Source organism: Astatotilapia calliptera, chromosome 10, assembly GCF_964374335.1.
Source record: "Astatotilapia calliptera chromosome 10, fAstCal68.1, whole genome shotgun sequence".
NCBI classification, from domain to species: domain Eukaryota; kingdom Metazoa; phylum Chordata; class Actinopteri; order Cichliformes; family Cichlidae; genus Astatotilapia; species Astatotilapia calliptera.
Window position 1 is genome coordinate 31290585 of NC_137431.1, and position 24666 is coordinate 31315250.

At 38.9% G+C, this 24666-nt stretch overlaps 1 protein-coding gene across 1 annotated transcript in view; it reads right to left on the bottom strand.

The window, feature by feature from the left end:
• The window catches only part of LOC113030056 (polypeptide N-acetylgalactosaminyltransferase 10-like), an 88795-nt gene that overhangs the window by 60195 nt on the left and 3934 nt on the right, over positions 1 to 24666 (bottom strand). The window contains exons 2-3 of the mRNA XM_080307339.1: positions 4825 to 4927; positions 168 to 306 (exon numbers count right to left, since the gene is read on the bottom strand). Coding sequence (XP_080163465.1) covers positions 168 to 306; positions 4825 to 4927 — 242 coding nt within the window. The remainder of the gene's footprint in view (positions 1 to 167; positions 307 to 4824; positions 4928 to 24666) is intronic.

A 24666-nucleotide genomic window follows, 5' to 3' on the forward strand; every position in this document is an offset into this window, starting at 1 on the left:
CAGTCTAAAAGAAATGGACATTCATGGAAAAACAACATTTGAATGGAGAGGATGACTACATCAGAAATCCAAAGTATTCAATAAAAACTCAGAAGATTCGATTTCTGGCTTTGGAGTGCATCCATTTACCTGAAGTGCACACAGACACACACAGACACGCAACTCACTTTTCATGGCGGATGTCAGGGAGAGAGCGGTTGAGAGAGATTCGGTCGCTGACATAAATGTTGAAGCCGTTTTCCCTGTAGGCTTGGTCGACTCTGTCATTTTCTGTCAGAGGGAACGGCTTCCCCTGCTCACCATTACCTATCAAACACACATGTATAGGTCAACAAATAAAGAGAAGAAAAAATAACACATTAAAAACGAAAACACCACAAACACAGAAGAGAAGTCCAACTCGGTACCTCGAACATGAAACCTCTCAAACAGTTAGCAACCAATTCAGCACATACCTGTCACTCAAAGTGTCCATGTCCAAGTCATAACTTTTCATTTTAAAGGATAAGTTGTTTTTTTTAACCTCCTAAGACCCGAACTCTTCCACGGCATGCACTTTTAATTTCTCTTTGATATTTGGGCTGATTGGGACCTGATGAATGTAAAAACAAAGCATTACCAGATTCTTTTTTTTACCTATTTTTTGTTTCTAAGAAAAATGAGAGCTACATATGAGGATATTCGTTTAAAATTTCGATAGAACAGTAGCAGTATAATGTCCTCGTAAGTGGATATCAGGCCCTTGTAGAGCAAAATTGAGTATTTTGGTCTAAATAACCCAAAATGTGATGTCCACATATGTGGACGCCAGGTCCTAGGAGGTTAAAATATCATGCACAGTTGACATAAAAAGGGGAGATTTTTTCTAACAATCAAAATCACCTTTTATAAGATCTAACTAGGCTGTAAACATGTTTATTTCTGCTTTCAAGTTCAGCATTTTAATATATGGTTCTCTAAGACTGGACTTACTTTTGCAGCTAGCCTCAAGTGGTCGTTTAAGTACTTCCAAAATTTAAGTTGTCAAGGTTTATATTTGAAGAATATACATCACTATAGGATTGAGATAAGGTCTATTTATTAATATATATGAGGTACGCAACTCTGAAAGATATTCTTAATAGATAACCAGAACTGTGTTGTTTCTTTGGCTTTAAAGGAGGTTTTTTTCCCTGTTTCTTGGTTATTCAAATCATTTGAATAACAAACATATATGTATATATACACACACACACTTGTATTTTTTTTTCAACACTTGATTTTCCAGCTTGTAACAATAATGTCTGTCTATGTCAGTGTTATCATTTATGTTGTTGAACAACTAGGACAAACAAGTATATATTTGTGTATTAAAGAAAGTAGATTAATATCAGACATGAAGGTAAAATCAAAGTGTTTAACACTTTACAAAGTATTAAAACTTGAACTAAATTTTTAATATTGATGGGAAGACAGCAAGATGTGCTAAAGCTTAAGCCCACACAAAGAACCTAGCAGCTACATTTAAAAAAATGATTTGGTACAAGTGAATTCAGAATTACAGTCATCAAAATATAAATAAATGGTAAGCATAATCATTGCATTCGTCTTAGCCTGAAATATACTCAAACCAGGCTCAGCAATCCTGCATAATTAAAAAAACAAAAAACAAACCAAAAACACACATGAGAAATATTCTGCAGTGTCTATTCGTATCTTTCTGCAGAAAATACTTTCTTGCATTTTGGGGACTAAAGTGGCAGAACTACCTAAATAAAACTGTAGAAATTATCTGCCATCCAAACATAAAGAAATGTACAGTATTTTCTGAATGTCATCTGTACAGCAGTGATAAGGTTTACTATATCATATTCACCATATTATATGCCCAAGGCATAATGTTTGCAAAGTAAACAAAAGAAGAAAGAACATCGGCACAAAAGTCAAACAGGAAAAAAAAATACAGATTCAGCCTCAGAAAGCATCATATTCAGCAGAAATCCACTGAGATCCAACAGTATCTACAGTCATATTGCATTAGGCTTTCCATCTACTCCTCATCAAGTTTGAAAAAATAGTTTTAGCTAAAGTTGTTTGGAGAGCAAGGAGTTTGGATTGCTTCAATTCAATTTAAATTCATTTAAATTCAATTAAATGGTAGAAATGGGGATGACATTTGTTCTGTTGCACCTAATTAATGAGTGGCTAATTATTCGTACTGATGATGTTAGCACCTTGAGTGAAGTGAGTGAAGAAGCACGTAGCCGACATTTATTCAGCATAACTTGGGTCTGCAAAGAAAAATGCAACTCTAACTTGCTGAATCATTTCCAGACGTGGACACTCTCCTCATATTTCATTGTTTATAATTTAAAGAATTTCCAAAGTATGAGAAAAATGCATATTTTCGCCTTGTGTGTTCCCACGTAATAGTCTTCAATTTGAATATAATTAGTTCATGGCTGTTGTGTTAACAAGGTGCAACAAGCTGTCAATATCGGCTAATCAGTTAATTGTTTAGAGTATGACACATCAAGTGTTTGTACAGTAACTATATAATACATATATTCAGCACATAGTTCAGATGTTTGACATGAACACATACTTGTGTGCCTAATCGTATTCTGTAATCTTTATCAATGCACAAACATTGTGAAGCTTAAGCTCATATCAAAAGTGCATCAAATTACACTGTGCTGCTTGTTTCATTAGCCACTTATCAATGCTCTCCACAAAAATATACACACAGGCGCACAGACGCTCTGTAGTCAGAGAAGAGCAACAAATTAAACTGAACTGCCTTGTTCCATTAGGCAGAAATGATCTGTCTATATTCCTGAAGGTAACAACTGTGGAAAATAACTCCTCACTTTAATGGCTCATTTCAGCGATAAACCCTCTTCTACCTAGTTCTGTACTTTTCCCGGTTATTAGAAAGATCTTTGAAATTGGGATTTCTAGCCTTCCTCAGGCAAATACAAACCACACAGAGACAAATTATTTTTTAATATTTTTTGGGGGGTTGTTTTGTGTGGTCTTTCTGGCATCAGATTTATCGTTTTCATTACTTTCATTATGTTAGCAAATACAGTCACTCAGCTGATCATGGGTCTGCGCTAAGGAGAAGAAGCAAAAAGAAGAAATAGATGGAAGAAAATTGGAAGTGTATTATTCTCTGTTTTAATATTGGTCTTTATTTATTGAGAATTTACATATGAGCTGAAAAAAAAAAAGAGCGTGAATGAGTGACTTGAATGCAATAATGTCAAGCATTGATTGCAAACACTCTGAAGGGTTTCCATTGTATAAGAAGCTTTAATGTGCCCTCCTAAATTGTGCACATATAAGAAGAGGACATTCATGGGGTTCACTAATGTTGCTTGCAGAACAAGGCACATGAAAGGTTTGAAAATCATCTGTTGGATCTCTTCTTAAGGTACAGTATATCCAAGGACTTTAAGATCTTTTGGTCATGTTCAAGAGTTATGGGAAGGTGGAGCATGAGATGTAGTGTCAGCAATGACACAGGCGCTGTAGTGGTCATTAAGATTATAGGAGAGTTGAGCTGAAAAGTAAAGCTTTTGTTTTGTAAATCTACATTTAAACTATATGTAGTATTGAGCTATGGTTAGTGGCCAAAACAATGATATCCAGGATCTCAAATTTCCTCTCTAAGACATCTGGGCTAAGCCTTAGAAATAGTGTGAAGAGTTCAGACACCAAGAGAGAGTAAAGTTGGTTCAGCCTGAACCAACTGAGATCTAATCTAATCACGGTGCCTCCTGAGCACCTTCCTGTGAAGGTTTTCTGGGGATACCTAGCTGAGAGAAAATCTAAGGTAGACCCAGAACTCACCGAGGGGATTATTTATCTCATCTAGCCTGAGAGCATCTCAAGCATTCTCCAGGAGGGACTGAAAAGCCCTGATGGGAAGAAGGATATCTGCAAACCTTTCTTAGCCTGCAATTTCATACCCGACTTTGCATAAACCGAAGAAAAAAAAAAAACAGATATAATTAATCTTTTCTTGATCAATATGAAGCACCACATGTCTGTAGGCCAACCAGCTCGAATAAATCACACACACTTGATAATAGGGATGCTGTGCTTTTCTGAGGGACGAACTTAACTGATCTAGCTCCCACGTTTTCTTTTCATGCCCATATTATACATCAGATTGCACCTTTATGTCATTCTTTCCTTAAAAATATGAAAGTGCAAGGATTTTCTATTCATTAAAGCTTCAGAATGTATAGACATTTTCCTCAGTGTTAGAACCGTATCAACAATGGCATGTATGAGTTTTAAGCTTGTAGACTAGATGTTTGAAGGTTAACCAGATGCATCTGAGATGTTAGGATGTTTACATTTGTCTTTATTATCAATGCTGTTTTCTCCAAGCTGTTGAAGAGCATCACTGTCTATTGAGAAAATTAATGACTCATTAAATCTTTAAACAAGGGTACCTGAAAAAGCTGAACTCACTTTGCATATTTCTAATTTCTCTATATGCTTTAATGTGGTAGTTCAAACAAGGCTCAAACAACTAATTTTCTTCCATAATAACTACAATGTAATTCTATAAAAAGATTTCAAAAGGGATGATAATCTATGTTTCCCACTCGAGGTCTTGTTGTACAAGATTAACTGTGTTTAATAATGAACTCAGAACAGCACTTAGAGCATTGATTCGCACTGGTTCTGAGAATGAGTGAGAAATCCACTTCGAGGGAATTAAGAGAAAAGCAGCACAACTTTAGAGTTTTAGTGTATGTGTGTGGCCTTCTGCTAAAACAGAGCAGATGTTCTGAAAAACAGCAGCATCAGCAAAAAGTTTGTACCTACCCATGCGTGCAGCATCTCTCCTTATTGCCTCGTAGTCGTGCCAGTCGATCCGCCGCACACCGTCAAGTCCCACCTGAGTGACCTTACGCAGCTGGTTCAACCACTGCAGTGGTACAAAAAAACATAAAAGCCTTTAAGACTTGCGTCACAACTTTTCAGCTAAACTTACCATGTGGATGTCAAGTTTTTATCACTTACAAATGGCTCCAATGATGGATCTTTCCTCAAAATCATTACACAAGTATTCCAAATGAACGTCATTCAAGAAAGCTTGCTGAAGCATTTTATTGTTGTCATTATGTTGATATGTTTCCATAGAAAACCGAGTGCTTTCTTAAATATAGACGCAGTGCAACTGATATTAGAGGAAGAGTGCAAAGGATGTTCACTTTATTGGATGTTAAACAGTAATATTGGTATCAAAAACTGCTTAAATACAATATATGGTTAATTCACGCTTTTTATATCTCGCCAGCCTTCCTGTTGTCTTTCCTTCTTAAAGGAAAGACAACTGCTGACAGCTGGGGCTTTATAAAAAGAGGAGGGGGAGGGGGATGTGCTTTTTATTTGTATAACACAGAAAATGACATTCAGTTTTCCTGTCATCACATACGCACACTCTTATCACCATAAGCCATTATTTTCTACACAGAATTAAAATGCAAAAAACAGCCATTTACAAAATTCTTCCCGCGTTAGAAATGACTTCTCAGTGTCTCGAGATATTACAGGATCACAGCACAATGGTTAATCAATTAGCTCCGTGGGAGGATGCAATTAGTGAATTGTTGTTAATACAAATGATAAGTCTGACTGCATGGAGTATTATTAACCAGGCTGTTAGCTGATACCACAGCAGAGTCAGACAAACAACGATGATGAATGTACAGCTGTTCGTTTATTTCCTCTTTGCTCTTCTGCTCAGTGTTAACACAGTCAGCCAATCAGCCAATATCCTCTGTATTTCAGTAAGTATACTTTAATAATTTATCCCAAAAATGTAATATAGTATGCAATTTTACAACACCATTTTTAAACAAAGTATATAATCACAGTGGATGGACCAATTTAGACAAAAGCCCAGATGATTACAAAGGTCATGACTAAATATGACTCTCTGACCCCAAATACATGTTTGATCATCCTTAATGCCAGACTCAGATTGTTAGGGGAAAAAAATTAGTTACCAAAATCATTATGATTCATGCTCTTGGCGCTGGGAACCTGATTAGGAGTTGAACTTGGCCGGCTGTGAGACAGGGAAAAATCGGGTCATCTACTAATTGAAAGGCCAGTGGTTTGAGTCCTGGCTTCTACAGCCAACGTATCAAAGTGTCCTTGGGCAAGGTACTGAAAGCCAAAGACTGCCCTTAATGCAATATTGTATGAATTGAGTGTATGAATTTCCATCTAAATATGGCTTGTAGTGTCATGCACATTGAGTGGTCGATTAGACTAGAAAAGCACTACATAAAAGCTTATTTATCATTTATTGTCACTGAAGTTCTCCAACTTGTGGTGATGACAGGTGGAAAAACCTCAGGGAAGGTTTTCAAGTTAACTGTTTTCAACTGTTCTCTTTCCTCGGGCATCAATTAGGGCTGTTTTCTCAAAGCCGGTCGCATGAGTCATTCACCCACAAGGTGTCCGTTGGCGGCTGAGCTGGACGCATAAGGTTATGGCATTAGTGAGAGGCATCTGTCTCTTCCAAAACGTCATTTTATCAAAGTTTACACACTAACGACGAGAGACTAATCTCAACTTTTTCTCAAGAAGTTAAAGGAATTATGAGTGGGAGTGAAAATACTGTTAACATATGACATTCTGTGAAATACACAAGAAGGGGTCTCATACATTAGACCAACGAGACTAAATATCGACCACAAGATTACCAATTCCTTTATTTGTGTACAGACTTGACAGCTGAACTCTTCAGTTCTAAAATTAAATGACTGTAAAGCTTCAATTTAATGCAACAGCTCAGTCATTTCATGTGCTTTTACAATGATAATAAACTATGGTTTTTAGTGACACTGTTAGAGAGGTATTCATTTTTTTATAATACCTGTTTCCTTAGTCTTTTTTATTGAGGGTGTGGTTTGTAGCAATGTTATATCAGACTGCACATTATGAGATGTGACCAACCCATCTGCAATGCCTAATTAAGCATTCAGTGAATGTACAGCTGAGATTTAAGTGTGAATGCAAATAGAACTGCAAATTGCAGGCAAAGTGAAACGTGCTGCTAAAGCCAGAATTCGGCCAACCAACAATAATACAGAAAAAGCTAAACACAAGCTAAAGAGAAACCTGCCAAACCAAAGAAAACTACTGGAGCTACTGTTAAACACTGCCTTGTCCTTCAAGCATTATTTGAGACAGTAAATATTTGAAGCATGATAGTTCCCAGTAAACTGTATTCTCTCTTAAATTTAATACTTGTGATTAGGGCTGCACGATTAATCGTTAGAAAATCGCGATCTCGATTCATACTTATGTGCGATCTCATTTCCAAATGACAACGATTTAAAAAAAAAAAAAGAAAAAGAAAAAGAAAAAAAAACGACGACTGTACCGCATTTTGATCCGGGACGTAATCTGCATGAAAACAAGCGCTCACTCTTCCTGCTCAACAAATGAAAAGGGTGGAGCCTTATACCACGTGATACAGAAGCTGTGCTGTGTGATGCTAAAATTAGCAGGGGAAAAACAACGGAGAGCACGTCAGGGAAGACGAGAAAGTGACAGGAGAAAATCCGTCCCGGTCAACCACCCAAACATCAATAACGGGAACCTTATACAGCGCTTCCCTATACCCGTCGAACTCCCGCAGGCACAAAGAAATAACGGAGGCTATCACTTATCACCTGACCAAAGATATGGCTCCCATCAACACTGTGCAAAACGAGGGATTTAGGAAAATGATCAACATCCTAGACAAACGCTACACAGTGCCGTCCCACGACTATTTTTCTATTGTTGCACTACCTGCTCTATACACGCAGTGTCGAGCAACAGTGGAGACGGAATTTCAAGCAGTACAACATTTTGCGGCAACAACAAAACGTGAGACATTTATTGTTTTTATGTTCAGTTTCAACTGTTACGAAGTTGATGTGCAGTTAATAAGCGCTATAAATATTTATACTGGAAAAGAAAATCGTGAGAGAATCGTGATCTCAATTCTAAGCCAAAAAAAAATCGTGATTCTCATTTTATGCAAAATCGTGCAGCCCTACTCGTGATGAAAATATAGGTCCAAATCATGCTAATGAAGATGGTCTTAGCCATAGTTGAATCTGGCAATGTCTGGTGGAATCACTGTTGAAAAACCCGCAACCTGATTGTTTTTGCAATGAGGTTGTTGAATTAAAGACACCATCGCCTCCTTCCAGCTGAAGTTAATGATGGAGCACATCACTAAATTAATTAATTTAGCATCGATTTGGAGCTGCCAGCTAAAACCTCGCATTAACTTTTCTAATTGTCTCAAACTCCATCCTCATTCCTCTTTTTTGGTTCATATTTTCTCCCAGTGTGTCGTGCCAGGACCTGACAGGCAGTTAGAGTCCATCTGTGTGTTTCCCACTGAAAGGAAGCGACACTGCGCTGCCCCATTTCCTTTTGATTAAAATTTCAGCACACGTCGGCGTGATATTCCACTGGGGCTTTCTGCTCTAACAAGACCTTGAAAAACAAGACAAGGAGAATGAGAAACTTTTGTAATCTGAGTCTCTGCGAGAATCTTAGTGTGACTTTGCCTAGGTGTTATGCTGTTTTTCTCAGCCTCAGCCCAGGCACACCACATAAACACATGCAAAATAAGAGACAAGATGTGGGTGAGAAGCTGATTGAGATAAACAAAAAGACAGAAAGGAATTTAAAAAAGAAAAAAAAATCTATTTCTTCTTGCTCCATTTCTTCCCATATCTACCGCTTTCTCACACCTGCACGTGCACTCCAGAAGCAGATGCAGAGGACCACGCAAAGAACAAACAGCCGAGGGAATTTAAATCCCAGAAAAGCTGTCGTAATCACTCAACACAATAATGCAGGAAATGGAACTGGACACCACATTAACCCAGCTTTCTAGTGGAATATCCATTGCCTTCCCACAATAAAGGTGCACACATTTCAATTTATTTCATTTCAATTGAATATGGTTCAGTTGGAAATCACCATCATTCTGTATATGATGATGATGATGATGATGATGATGATGCGCCCACCCAGCTGCAAATACCAGACTGCAATGAGTACAGAATATTCTTGCATGAGCTGCTGGAGACAAGCCAGAAAATGAAAATAATGTACCTTTAGAAGTCAACTGCATTAAAATAAATTTCCCCTGATAGTTTGTAGGGATTTTTTTTCCTCTGGCCTGTGGTAATACACATGTAACCTGCTAATGACAAGGTCGCAATCATATTTTGCAACTGTCTATTATTAAGTTTTGATCTCTAATTGGTTTTACTGTTGATTTCATCATGTTTTGATGTTTGTTAATTATGGTTTCCTGTTTAGCATTCATTTTCATCCTAGTATATTAAGCTTCAATTCTCGTTATACCGGTTCACTTCTAATTCTTGTTTTACATTAGTGAGTTTTTATTCTTGTTTTAATTTTTTAGTGTTAGAGTTTTGAATTATGTTTCATTGACTTTAACATCTTGTCTTGAGTTTATTTCTGTCAGTGTCTGTGACGTCTTCTTTTTCTGTGTTGTGCTTTTTTCTTTTTCATTTTTGCAGCTTTACTTTAAATACCATTTCTGTCATTTATCATGTCAGTTTTACTTCCTGTCTGTCCTTCTTTTCTTGATTGTTTTCACCTGTGTAATTACTTCCACCTGCATCTCATTTCTCGCCTGTTAGCCATCCTTAATCGGTTCTCATAGTGTTTGCAGTCTTCCCTTTGTCACAATCCGTTAATATATCCTCATTTTAACTTTCTGTATTAACCTAAATAAAGTCCTCTGTTTCTGCATCTTGCTTTTGGGCAACATGCATCGTGACAGCTTAGTCCACTCTTTCTTCCTACCGTCTGCTGTATATCTGACAACCAAAGGGACCATGCGGGTACTGAACATTACAGGTCAGAGAAAAGGGGAGCCCTTACTGTTTAGATTCTCTCTTGCCATCATGACAGAATCTAAATAGTACCGGACAGTCCAAAGCCACCTAATAAATCTGAATTTTCTGAGTTGGTGTTCCGAGAAAGTCAGTCAAGGGTCCCAATTTGCTTGAGCCAGAGGGTACCGCTTTGCTTTCATGGATCCTTCTATCTTTGTCGGTAAGACTCGACTGCTGCTATCCCATTGAGTCTAGGGCATCCAATGTTATCTAAGCCTGAGTGCCAACTTTAACATCATTGGCCTATCTGCTTTGTCACCAGCCGGCTGTTCAGAAGGTCTCTGCCACCTCCAGTGACGTATGCCAGCAGCATATATTCTGAGAAATTGCCCCCAGGTCGACCCTCTGAACTGCCCTTCATATAGGTCGATCCCCTGCTCTTCCTGTCCCCCTGGTTGACACCTTGAACTGCTTGTTTGCACTGTCCTGTGGCTGAGTCACCTCTCTGAACCTGCCTCTTCAACTCTCCTCCTTCCTGTTTTAGTTTTGATTACTGTTGGAGATGGAATTTTGTTATTTTTACATTCTAAGTTCTGTTGTTTAGGGTTTTTTTGTTAAGTTCACTCATGTTCTTGTATTTATTAGCTTAGTCTCTTTAGAGTCTTCTTGTTTCTTGTTGTTATGTGTCCATCTCTGTGTTAGATGTGTCCCTGTTGAATTACTTGCAGATTTATTTTGTAGCTCTCCATCCCCAGCGTTGTGCATTTAGTTTACTTATGTTCTACTTTTTCTTCATCCTTAATTAGTGTCACATGTATCTAGTTTTACCAGCATTTCCCTGATATCTGTGATTAGCCGTCAATATGTGTTTAAACCCTGATTTTGTCTGCTGGTTTTTGGATTTTATTGCCTTGGTTTTTGAACTCTTATTAAGGCTGATTTCAGAAAAATCAGTCTTTTTTTCATGCTACCAGCAAGATTCACATTTGGATGGTCTGTGCCAAACAATTACCGCTGAAGGTTTTACAACAAATGCAACACGCTACAATTAAATAGGTTGTATCATTCTACAATAGCAAAGTACGTACATTAATCTTTACAATTAAAAGTCAATTAAAAACAATTAAGTCACAATTTATAACTATATATAATAATTCTGATAGAATACGGTTACAATGCTTGATGTATCATCAATATTTTTATTGCCAACTACAAAATTAAATCCTTCTTCACCAAAACCAACCAGTTTCTGAGCTTTATTCATCCCAAGGCTCCTAAATTACATTTTTTTAATCCTTATATTTATGACAACACAACGTCCAGTCACAACACACTGAAATCAGACATGTAGCTGTTTTCTAAAGATTCAAGTAAACCCAACCAGAACTCTCTTGTGTCTCACAGCGCCTCACCTGCTGCTAAGTAACTAAACACAACCCACAGGGATTTCTGACCTTTGCTTGCCCACGCCAACAGTTGAAAAAGATTCAGTTCAGTTGTATTTTTTAGCATCAAACGCATCAACTGCAGCCGTCTCATACAAGCTGCTATAAGTAGCTCTGTTCAAAAAGAAAAACAGTAAACACAGCTGTCTTTATTCTTCTCCGAGTTTTCGCTGCCTCCCTGCTGTGTGTGCTGCTGCTACTGTTTCTGATGGCTATCATCACAGAGATGAGGTTCACACTGGCACAAATACTTTTCTGCACTTTCTAACACATAATTATTCAAGGTGCAGTATAAAGTAGCAATCGACCACTGGATTAACCATAGCACTAACACGTAGCCAAGTTAAAAAAAAACTGTTCTTTTTAGGCCAAAATTCACATTTTTGTTAAGAGAGGGGAAGAAAGTAAGCTATTTCACATACTGCACTGCTCTCTTCATCGTGTATCTCTTACATACAGCACTTCAAACAGTGCTGTATGCTTCCCAAACACAGTTAAGTCATTACCACACATGCAATGCAGCCTTGCACTTATTTAGACATTACCCAGTGGGGGTGCATGTCAGAACAGTTTAACTCAGTCAAACCAGAAAGGAAACTGGCTTTGACCTGCCAGCTCCTTAGCACAAAGTCCATTTGATTTATGCAGCAGAACAGCTTTAGACAATGTTCCAACCTTTTCTCATCACTGGTTACTTTATTTTAAAAAAAAAAAACCTCTCCTAGTCCTGCACTGGTTTGTTGTCATTTTCCAGTTTCTGCCCGAGTCCAGAAGGACCTGAGCTTTATATTTCTCTGAGAACGTTCTAACTGCCTGTGTTAACTCCCGTGTCTTCCTCTATTTCTAATGTGAGATCCTGTGGCTGAAACATGGATTATGGTGACCCTCTAATGTACTCCTAATGTGTGGAAAAACAAGTCAGTGACCTCTCCCTCACCGCACTCTCACTCACCAACTGGACTTTCCTTGTAGAATCTCCCTGTTTGGACTTCTTGTACTAATAGCTCTCTCCTCTCTTCCAGAGTCAGACCAGCTACCCAGAGTGACCTCAGAATCTCTCTATTAAACTGATAATCCAGTCTATTTGAGTCTCGTGTCTGAGGTCACCATTACAAATGGGCTGAAGTGTCCTATGACATAAATGTGGTGACTGAGTGGAAAATAAGAGACTGTAAAAGAATGACCAAATGACCAACATGACAGCTAACAGAAGCAAACTTCCACTCGAGGACGTTGAAACTGTCATTGTATGCATACATTTTAGATGTTTTTAAATCAGGATTTATTTAAACTAACCACCACGCGTACAACACAAGACTCCAGTCAAGCTGTTCTTACTTTCTTGACAGCTTTCTGGTGAGAGAGCCAATATTACATTATAATGTAAACAACAACAGGGTTCTTTGTATTTGCCCTTTAAAAAAAGAAAATCAAATTTGGTACAATGTTTTGATTTAATGTCCACTTCTGCCAAGAAACAGTGCCGACATTAATTTTACCCTCTTCTCTGCAGTCATACGACATAACAGCCCAGAATATGTACTGATATAGAAACTGGCATACTGAAAGTAATACAAACAATACCCGTGAGGTTTATTCAGATAAGACCTACCACGGTGCTCTTGAGGAAGACAGCATTCAGAGCAACAACCGTTACAGCTGATAAAAATAATAATAAAATGAACCTTGACATTCAAATCTCTTGTGCCAGACCTTTTGATTCGCAAAGTTTTCCACTGTGTTTTAATAGAAAGTTTAGAAAGTACATGCGACCTCACTTCAGACCATCAGTGGCATTTTGTTCTGTCACGTGTTTCTCTGCAGAAATGTTTCGGCCCTGTGCCACACAACTTCACCAGAAGAATATAAAACATGCTTAGGTGAGTCTTTGCAGAACATGTGACATCTTGACAGTGACAGTCCAGATGCTTAGAATTAGTCTCGCATGTTCTCCCTGTGTCTGCGTGGGTTCTCTGCCTTCCTGACACAGTCCAAAGACATACGTAGGGGCTGCGTTTATTAGTGATTCTAAACTCACCATAGGTTTGAACACAAACACAGGTTTGCTGTCTGTGTCTAAAAAATAAAATAAAAAAATACAGTATCACCACCACTATCTTAAAACCACTGTTATTTCTAATGGCTTTTTAAGAGCTTGGCAGTTAGACCTTGCTAAAAATTGGCAATATCTCCCTGAACTCCAGATAAATAATTTCCAACAGATTATATCGGACAGGTTTTCAGAACAAACAACACATTTTGATTTAAGTTCATTTCAGTTCCCTAACAGGGCTCTACACTAACTTTCTGACACAGCTGCAGGCGCACCAGCACAAAAGTTAGACGCACCCAAATCTTTCAACCGCATCGCTTAACATCGCAGTTTTACATGTGCACTTCTTTGGGGGTGGAAAATTGCTGTCCGTACAGACAATGATTAACTAACAATCTTGTGCTTGTGCTTAAAGTGCTTTGGCAATATTGTAGACAATGTTAAACCTAATCATCATCTCAGCCTCCTCTGACGACCTGTTTGCTGCTGGCTGCCGCTGAAAGGCAATGGAGAGAGGGGACACTTGGGCGGTGCATTTATCACGACATATAATATGCTTTCTGGATACACTGTCCTTTTTAAGCGTTCAAAGACTGATGGCTCCGTGTCAGAGCACTGGCTATGAATTTCGGACGGATCAGGCCTTAATGAAAAACTTATCAATGGTTCTTTTCATCTTTTCTCATTACCCATAGCTACATCCACTTATGTCGGGCCTAGGCTACTCACTAGGGCTGGGTGTCATCACTGATTTCTATAATCCATTCGATTCTGATTCACAAGGTCCCGATTTGATTCAATTTTGCCTCAGACAGTCAGAAATATTATAATTCTGATCATTTAACAGTACTGACACTTGTGAGACTTCATCAGAATTGTGAGCATCACAGCAGATGCTTTGTGTCAAAGTAACTGAGAATAAAACACAGAAAAACATGAAGGAGATTTTCCTGGCCTGGCTTTTTATATAACAGATAACCTTCAAAATATTCTGCAATTTTGCATAATTTTAAAAAGTTTTCTTCAGTATTGAACAGCAGAAATTAGGCTTTGTCCGAGGTCATTTAAGAAAAAAAAAAAAAAAAAAAAAAAAAAAAAAGGACAGCGGCTCACCGCGCTGTAAACAGCGGTAGACTGGTGGGTTATAAGCGAATGAATAATGCAGAAAACAGAGGTTTGAGATGCGTAGTTTGCTGCTTCTTTTGCTGGTGGTTCAGTGAATTTTGGTTGGAGAGAGACAAAACCTGCAGCGCAGAATCTAACGCAAAAAAGACGTACACACAGCGCGGACCTGGTGCATCAGAATCAGTGAGCTGTCAGCTTTCAGCCCCGACACCGTGTCCGTCTACGTGCCGTTGAGTGAGAAAGCTGATTCCGATGCATCACGTCCACGCTCTGTGTTTACATCTTTGTGTGGAATCCATTTATCTGCTCTCATTTGCTGTTTGGTGGTCGTTGAAATTGTTTTATGAGCTTTAACCTGAGATTCTGGCAAAATACATTTATATTTAAAAGTCGATTCAGGATTTAATGAATCGATATCGCTTTATTCAAGCTACTCACCCCCATGTCATACTGTGTATGGTTGCGTGTGTGTGACAAATAAAATTTGAATTTGAATTTGAATTCTCTATCCGCCTGCACTTTCAAATGTACAGACGCACTACATGAATATCTGGACCATGACCAATCAGAGAGGTCCCGCCCCTGATTATCTCTGATTGGTTTACACCACAATAGGGGCATAATGTGTGGCTGTTGTTGACCACACGGAGAGTTGCAGAGACTTTTTTTTCGTTACTCAAACAGTTGGTGGCACTGGTGCGACCTAAGATATTTTTTTTGTCGCACCATTGAAAAAATGCCTAATGTAATTGAAAACTACTTCTCTGGCTGTTGACTGTGTCTCTCGTGTTTCCAAGTTTGCTTTAAATAGAAATCTGTGCTGAAAATAAATGGATCTAAAGTTGAATGTCCAGGGCAGAAGTTCACCATCATCACTGCTGCTGGCCAGTGTTGTAGGATGATAACTAATCAATGTGTTAGTCAGACAGACACACTACATCACTACAGAGATCTGTGTAAGAACATAAAGAACATGTCTACTGAAACCGAATCAGCAGGAAAAGGGGTAAGAGTTTTGGTATTGGAAGCTGTGAGCTTGGTTAAATATTGGAATGTCGGCCTGAGCGGGAATAAATAAATAAAAGTGTTGAAACGCAAACTAATCCATATAATCTGATGATGATTTTTCTTTTTTTGATTTAAGTTATATATTTGTCAACAATGATCAGCACACAGAACATGAAGACTTAAGCCACATATACAGTGACTGTACCAGAAGTTAACAAATGATAGGCATTCAGTCTAGAGAAACATAGTCTGGTTTGCTGGAGGTAAGTTTTCTAAAGCCCATGTATAGGAATTTATTTTATTTATGTATTAATCAGATTATTTTATTGTATGATGCCTTGGTGCTACTGGATTTAAACATATTTCACACTCATACTGCAAGACAAATGGTGGGGGTGTAGTAAGGAAGTTGGGGGAAGCAGACCACTCCCCAGGAAGAGTCTTTTGTCTCTTTGAGGACTCTGGGAGGTAGCAAGGGAGTGTGAACCTTAAGGTGTGAAACAGCTGTGTACTGCCTTTTGTTCCTGGAGAAGGTATTTAACTGAGAACCATGTTAGGCTCAGGAAGACTCTGCTGACCGTCTGCCCCGCGGTCATGCAGGCTCTCCACCAAGCTTGGTTTTTCTCTTCTTTGTGTTTTGATTAATGAGTCTTAGCTACTGCTCACCGCTCGTCTGCAGGCTTTATTTAATGGAAAACGTCCACAACACCCAACAGCCACTTATTTTACTTTATTTACTCTTAAAAATTCACAGTCTGGTTCCCACAGTGGATGTATTTGTCCTGAACAAGCATTCTGAAATATATTTCATACTTCATGATAGCATTCATTCGTTTTGGAAATATACATTGTGCTTTATTGTTTAAATTAGTTAGAAAGGCAAACATACATATAATACATCTCAGTTGTAAAAGACAACATAACGACTTCCAGCTACTATGTTTAGGAGAAACCAGTATCAAAAAGTATAGCTTTAAAGGTCTTCCTGCAGCTGGTTATTTTGTTATTATATAAAACAAGAACATAAACAAGCAGTCCCTGAGCGAGACCTCAATCTCACCTTCCTACCTCTGGCTAGACACTGGAGAGCCCTGCGATCAAACCCAGCTGCACAAAAAGCACAGGAAGGAGGCAAATCAATATACAACTCCAAGCGTATGTCTAGCCCCGCTAAACATAGAAATGGAAGGGAAGTGAGTTTTTGTCTGACTTCACCATCAGAGACACTTAACTCTGTGACTGTGTTTGAATGACTCAGAACCAGCTTCCTCCATCTTTGTTCCCTGTCACAAATGCATACAGTTTAGAGGAATATTAAGAAATTATGAACTTGAATAATGTTTACCCACAAACATGGGAAAAATACTTTGTAAGCAGCAAATATTAGATGCAAGATGAATGTTTTCATGCTGTAGTTGCTATCTATCCAAAAAAATATAACCGACTTCCTCCCAGAGGGCAATTTATATTGTTACCATTTTCAGTTTTGATGATGTTTATTTACAAAGTGGTAGTGGCAGAAACAGGCAGTGAGGTATGACAAAACAACTGAAGAAACCTAAACTGGGAGAACTAACTGACAAACCTGAGACCATACAAAAGGGGCGATGGGCAGAAAGAGAAGCAGAGACAGGAACACCATAGAACACAGCGATACACGGATAAATGCAGACGAGCCGACAATGAACACAGACCGACACCCACTAAATATACATACACACAAGGTAATCAGGTAATCACACACAGGAGGGAAGAACAGCTGAACCTAATACACATGAGGACCGGAGGAGACAAGCTGAACACAATGACAACAGACACAGACTTTCAGAACAAAACAGGAAATCTAGAACCCGAACCAGACACAAGGGGGGAGGGCACAGAATAACTAGAACAGAGGAAAACAATCACAAAACACAAAATGCTGGGTCAACGACCCAGGACCATGACAAAAATGGCCTCCTCCATTGTCACAAACTTCAGGCTTTCAGGTATTTTCATGTCCCTCTAGTAATAAAGATTATAAATATCAAAAGTGGTTCCTAGTTTTATTATAAGCTTTATGCTTCCTTTTTCATAAGATGGCTCAAGATTACCATCATTACCAGAGTCTCTTGGACTTGCTCAAAAAATGTTCTTCCTCCAACTTGAAAACAGATTGTTTGCTGATTTTCTACCACTTTCTGATCTGTTCTAAACAAACAGTCAGCGGGAAAATGAAAGACAGATAAACGCTATCGGACTGCTTTTGTCTGGCATTAAGAAAAATAAAGTATTACCAGCTGAGCAGTGCATCTGATAAAAAACAGTGCTGGCAATTCAATGTGCGAGGTCAATACTCCCCTCATGTGATACAATTACCTGCTTTTCATGTTTTGCTTTACCCTCTTCTTCTCCTCCATCATATTTAGGCATTTGACAGACAAGTTGATCTGAGCTAGAGGGTCAAAATCCCTTTTTCCATCTTCTAAGAAAGCGCAACTTCTCTATTCACTTAAAAATCCATTTCCATCTTACAATCGTAGAACTGTACAATCAGAAGTACCAAAGGTAATTAATGGGTCGTGATTCTGTGTATAAAGTATCTTTGTGCTTGTTTTTTTCTTTGCCAGCTAACACACTCTACAAAACTCACAGCTTTTAAACAACACTTTGAGCAACACTTCAGGTATCCACTGAGTAATACTGTTATGTTACTTGAGTCCTGAGAGCCATAGTTACAAAATCGTACTCTGCTATTTCAGGTAAGTTGCAAAAGATCTAGACTATGCTTCTGGCTGATTAACCTCATTGTGACTCACATGCAAATCCTTCAAGGCTTCTGCTCTCTGTCTCATCTGAGCTAGACATGAGCTTGAGGCAGAGGACCTCCCGACAGTGATCCCTGCAGCGAGGCACTCCAAACTCCCCTTGCAGAGGAGCTCAGCAAGGCCACTGCACAGTCCATTATCTCCCAAAAGGAGTCATTATCCAAAGTCCTGCTGAGATGGAGAGAGCAGGCAGAGGACCACAGAGAGGCCAGAACTCCTGGAGTTCTCTGCTTCCTGTGGTTTCAAACTTTCTGCTCAGATATTGATGGATTACGACGCAAACACTGGTCTTACAGAATTTTTTTGGACCGCCTGCTGCTCCCACCAAGCAACATGAAGACCAAATAAAGTCTTGTGCTCCTTTCTTTGGTCAAATCAGAGAGAAATCAAAGATGAAAATATGTGGAATGTAGACAAAGGTTTGTTGTTTTTCCCAAAAGTAACATGGAAAAATTGGCAGGGACTTACTTTACTCTTTCAAAAAGTGCTTCAGTCGATGGCTTCGTTTGCAAAGAACAGTTATTTTTCTCATTATCAGAGCCTTATCTCACAAATATTATCGTGGCTAAATGGACATACTGTAGGCTGTAAGAAAGCCTTAAAACAACAGACTCATTGTAGAATTACATTTCCAAGCACCACAGGAGTCTGCCTGTATTGTCTACTACTTATTTCAGTGTGTAGAGTTTGTATCGGCTCATGTTTCATATTACAATGCAACAAAGAACAGAAAAAGGACACACTAGGAGATTCAAACTAAGATACAACGTCAGCTGGATATTTGGACACAGAAAAAGAACTTCCATAGTCCTCATTAAGAAACAGTTTAAAACTGTTCTGATATCACCAAAGAGCTGAATGCAGTGTTTTCCCCACACAGCTTAAAGGATGTTAATGTAAGCTGCTGACAGATCCAGCTGGTAAACATTTCAGATATCTGATTTTAAACTGCTCTTAATACTACTGAGCAAGTTAATATATTTTATGCATAAACTACTGCTAAAAGGTATTTGCTTGTTCCAGTGCTTGCTTCCATTCTGCTGTAAGCAGATGGAACTCTGGGCCAAATCAACGCTGCAGGTTTTTTTGGCTCTTCGACTTCAGAATCAGCAAAAATCTAAATAAATCGAGATGCATTACAGTAGCTGCCATCCACTGAACTAAGCTAGACAAGTCACTCTAACTGTGAGGTTCTATTGTATTAATGGGACTTCAGTGTGATCAGTCTGGTGCTTTGCAGTCTTGTCATTTTTTCTTAGCCGTTTGGCCCTTTCATGGCTGCAGGGTAGCTGGAGCTGAAACCAAGGCCAACACATAGAGACACACAGTCATTCACACTCACATTTATACCTACAACCAATTTAAAACCATAAGTTAACCTATGAACCTGGAGTCTGTTCACCTTCAAAGTAAAAGTGGTGCCTTACTACTAGAACCAAAAAGGTACCACTATTACTCTGAAGGTAAATGTTCTCTTCCCAGTTTGTATCACACTTTTTCAAGTTTCACCAACTTCAATGCAAACCACAGGTGACTTTGACAATCTGCTAGCGACAACTTCACAACAACATTTTTGGTCTAGCACCCTTTTTGTAACCAGTTCCACCCAGGGACAGCCACCAATCACTCACCAAGGATTAGACACATTTTTCCCTAACAACCAGAGATTGCCAGCAGGTCATCTAGGCCTGTGTAACTGAGGCCTAACATGAGACATAACTAGAGAGAACCCACATAGGCACAGAAAGAATATAAAAACTGTACACAAAAAGGTATCCACTAGCCCGCTCTGGATTCAAACCCTTGATCTTGGTGTAGTGGGATGGCAAGGCTAACCACTACTTTACAAAACAGTGGTTAAAAGTAATTCAATGAGTAATCAATTCAGTTTTATATATGTAAATCCAAATCACAAGAAACATCATCTCCGGGTGATATAAGGTACAAACAATAAAAGATAATTTAATGTCGTTTGTTATTTTTAACAGGATGAACTAAACTGTATTTATTTCCAATGGTTTCGGTTATTTCAAAACCCATTAGTTATTGAAAAACTACAAGACAAATACCACAAAAATACACCCTGCATAATATGCTGGAAATGCTGGGATTGCAGCCTTCACTGGTTGTTGTGTGAATTCACATCAGCTGTTCATATAAGCTCCTTATTAAAATGTCTGAGGGAGACGAAAGCAGCAAAGAAGCAGTACTTAATGGTCACCGCACAGAATTTCTGGTCCTGCAAGCTCAAAGAGCAGCTTCCTGTCACATCTATAGCCAGAGGCAAAGCTGGCAGAAAGGCCCCAGTATCAGCCCCCAAGCACAGAACAGCACTAAGCTTCAGAAGTACACTAAAATGGTGAGCATGTTTGCCTCCAGGTGAGAAAACAAATGAATGTTCAACAACAACTGAAGAATTTCCACTACATTAAAGCTTAAATAATCACTGAGGTGAGTCCGTAACTCCGTTCTCACTACAAACTGGAATCTGTGATGTTTCATATCACAGAGGAAACAAGCAATAATTCAGCAATAAATAAGGAATGACACATGCATCAACTTTCCTGAAATACGCGAAGTGTTACACTGATAAAGAAAGAAAATTATTTTCATGGATGCATAGCACATCTGCAGTAATGACTGAGCTCAGGTTCAATTAAAATGTCACAATAAACTGAACCTCTGTGTCTTTGGTTATGAAGCTCAACGTTAGATGACCATCAGCTGCAGTGGCAACCCTGCAGTCCTCCATTCCACACCATCCTAAATATCACCCCGTCAGCAGAACTCGTACTACAGATGAGTAACTTTGCTTTGCATGTTGCCTTTCAGCTTTGCTGCCACTAACTAAAGAAACAGATGTGATTTGCACTGGCTTCCCTAATCCCACATGCTCTCTATCTGCCCCATTAGAAGCATCGACTTAGGCTGATTTGCAGGGCCACAGTCATGCTGGGTTCTCTTTTTTGAGCAGAGAACACAGAGACAGGTTGTTCCTTCCTTCACTACAGCGATCAATGCTCGGTATGGTTAAGAGGAGCAAATCAATTGGTTTAATAGAAAGAGCTGTCACTGTGCTGCTGAAAGGCATTTAGCCACACTGGTGAGTACAGTTATCTCAAGGCCATTTTGTTTTTAAATCAAACAGTGGATTTTTTTGTTTCTTTTCAGAATAAAACTTTTTCAGCATAGTAATAAAATGAAAATTCAACGCTACGCAACAAAGCATAGACAAAGTGCTGAAGTGCGGAACAACAGGTGCAGCCAAAGCTTTCAGTCGCATTAAGTGATTAGTCTTATTCAGCGCTCGGTGAAAGTAGGGCTGACGGTTCAAACACAGAGCATTCGTTCACACTGCATTCATATTGCATTTAAACATATTGCTTACATCCCAGTTTGGAAGAGTTTGCCTCATTCTCCTTGAAAACCACTCAGGTTCTCATGTATCAGTTTAGGTCACTGATGAAGCCACATGTTACATGGCTGAAATGTAGCAGCCCTTTGCTACATGCCCTCTCCCGCTCTCTCTTCCCCTCTTTCCTGCCCACTCTTCACTACTAAACTAGTAAATGTGGGGCAGGGATAGCTCAGTAGGTAAAGTGGACGCCCCATGATAGGAAGGTCGGCGGTTCGAATCCACTTAACGGCTACCCTGAGGTACCCCTGAGCAAGGTACCGTCCCTACACACTGCTCCCCGGGCGCCCAGTGGCTGCCCACTGCTTCACTGAGTGAATGGGTCAAATGCAGAGAAAAACAAGTAATTTCCCCATGGGGATCAATAAAGTATCTATTATTATTATTAATAATAAGAACAGGCTACATATTACTGCATTGACAACCAAATCTATAGGGAATAAAAATCAACATATCGCAAAAAAAAAAATGTTTTCAGAGTCAGTGTTGAGAATTTTTAGGTTAAGTCACATCAGTGTGCCTCAGCTTCCCCAAGTGTCTTTCAGTGACAGAGCCCAAGGTTGTCCATTTTTTACCTTACATTTTTACTTTCGGTTGTTATTGACAAAATTCTGGGATATTTTCAAGCGAATAATAAGCAAGGGTTTGAGAGGTTACGAACTGACTAAGAGATAAAAATAAGGGAAGAAGACCCACAGTAAGCATGTCAGTAATTTTCTGTTCAGTGTAAATCAAATGTAAGGCATGCTCCTTAAGTGGAAATCCTTAACCTTGGTGGTGCAAAGCTGTGGAAAGACTGTTGGCTTTAATTGTACCAGTTTGAGATATTATAGCTGTGACTGAATCTACACATAAATTGTGGAAATGAGTCCTGGGTCCGGGTAGTGGTTTGAGAATTCCCAAATGATGTTTTGTTACTCTTTACGGTTTCATGACTGAGGGTCAAGCAGAAATGCAAAAATGTGGATATGAAAAAGTGCAAATGAGGACATAGCACCAGAAAAGCCTTCTATGTCCGGCTCCCTGGGTAAATCCATCTAAGAAAAAAAAACAATAAATGTAAATGTTGTTCATTTATATCCTGTTATAACTAATACATCCGTGGGACAGATTGGTTATGAATGAGAATGTGGCTCACCCTTTTTGTATTGAATACACTCTGATCTCATTCTGATGGTTTAAGCGATGTGTAGTCGACAAGTGAAGCAGACAGAAACCAACAAGGGGAAGAAAATATCAGCTACAAACGTCTCTAACAAGACTTATGTGGGAAAAGCCTGAATGGGATTAGAGTATTGATTTTTATCTACTTCAGTGAAGCCATAACAGCCCACAGGGAGCACTCAGACGCCGAGCACAGACACACATATTGTTCCTTCCTTTTGCCCTTATTTGTTTTTTGTTCCATTTGTCTTTAGCTATTAAAAGTTTACAAGAAACAAACAGAAGACAAGATGAATGTTTGCAGCCGGTTTCCAACAGTGTAAAGGAGTTTCTGTGCCATTAGAGGTTAAAATAAGATAAATGTTAGGGTTGGATGATGATGTGCTGGCAGCCTAACCCGTTTGTCTCCCTCCTTTTCGCTCAGTCCATGCCTTTCAGTACACATGATACAGAAATAATGGCACTTTATGTCAAGTGGGAGTAAACTGGCTTCCTAATTCACAACAGCGAGCGTGATCGATGACTCAGATTTTTCTGAGCTCCAATACATCAAATGCATAAAAAGAAAAACAATAAGACAGCTCATATTAACTAAAATCCCTGATGAAGGGAATTAAATGCAAAATTAACACTTTATGCGCCTCCCTGCGTATTCAGGGTGTTGTTTAACATTCACACTACCAAATCTATAACTGCACAAACCTCTTAAGTTTCCTGATGTTGTAAATTCATCTAAGTGGCAAATGACAAGCTTTTCCATCTCTAACTTCAATCCCACATGACATGAACGCAGCACAAGTGAGTAAATCAGACAGCATTATTGTTCTGATGTTGATGTTCTCGCAGCATGATATGATTTTTTTTTTTTTTTTTTTACACAGAGGAAATACATTTTGACAAAAACCACCACAAAGAGATTCATATACCTAAATTACATAAAAATTGCAAATCAATATCAATCAATATTTTATTTCTATAGCACATTTTAAAAGGACAGTGTCCATCAAAGTGCTTCACACAAGGTAGCAAAGCAGATTAAAACAAAGGCAACAAAACAAGTTAAAAACAATTATAGTTACAGTTACATAGCACAACTGGAGACCAGGTGGAAGTCCAAACTAATTTGCATCAAAAGCTAGCTGGAACAGGTGAGTTTTTAAGCATGATTTAAACGACTGAATGGAATCTGATATGCGGACATTGATAGGAAGATTATTCCAGAGTTTGGGTGCGAAAGCTCGGTCCCCTCTAGTCTTTCGTCGGGGCCTTTGTTGCACTAAGAGCAGTTGGTTAGAGGATCTGAGCATTCTCTTGGGGCTATACACGTCGAGAAGGTCTGCTGGGTAACTGGGCACCAGTTAAGAGGCGTGCTGCGGTATTTTGAACTAATTGCAAATGCTGGAGGAGAGAGAGAATTGGAGGCCCATGTACAGAGAATTGCAATAGACCAGTCTCGAAGTAATGAAGGCATGGATAAGCTTTTCAAGGTCTTTATGTGGAATATAGGGCTTTGACTTGGAGATTTGACGTAGCTGGTTTTTACCACACTATATTAATGCACAAATATTCCCCATTAACTTGTTGCTTACATAGTTGCATATTACATTTTCCTTAGATGAATATATTTTATAAGTCAGGAATTCCCTTAAATTACAATGCTGTGATTGCAGCCATTCCCCAACTCTCTGTGAATGGTACTCATGGCCATTGATCAGTGGTTGTTGATCAATGGTCATGAGAATTTGCATAATTAAGA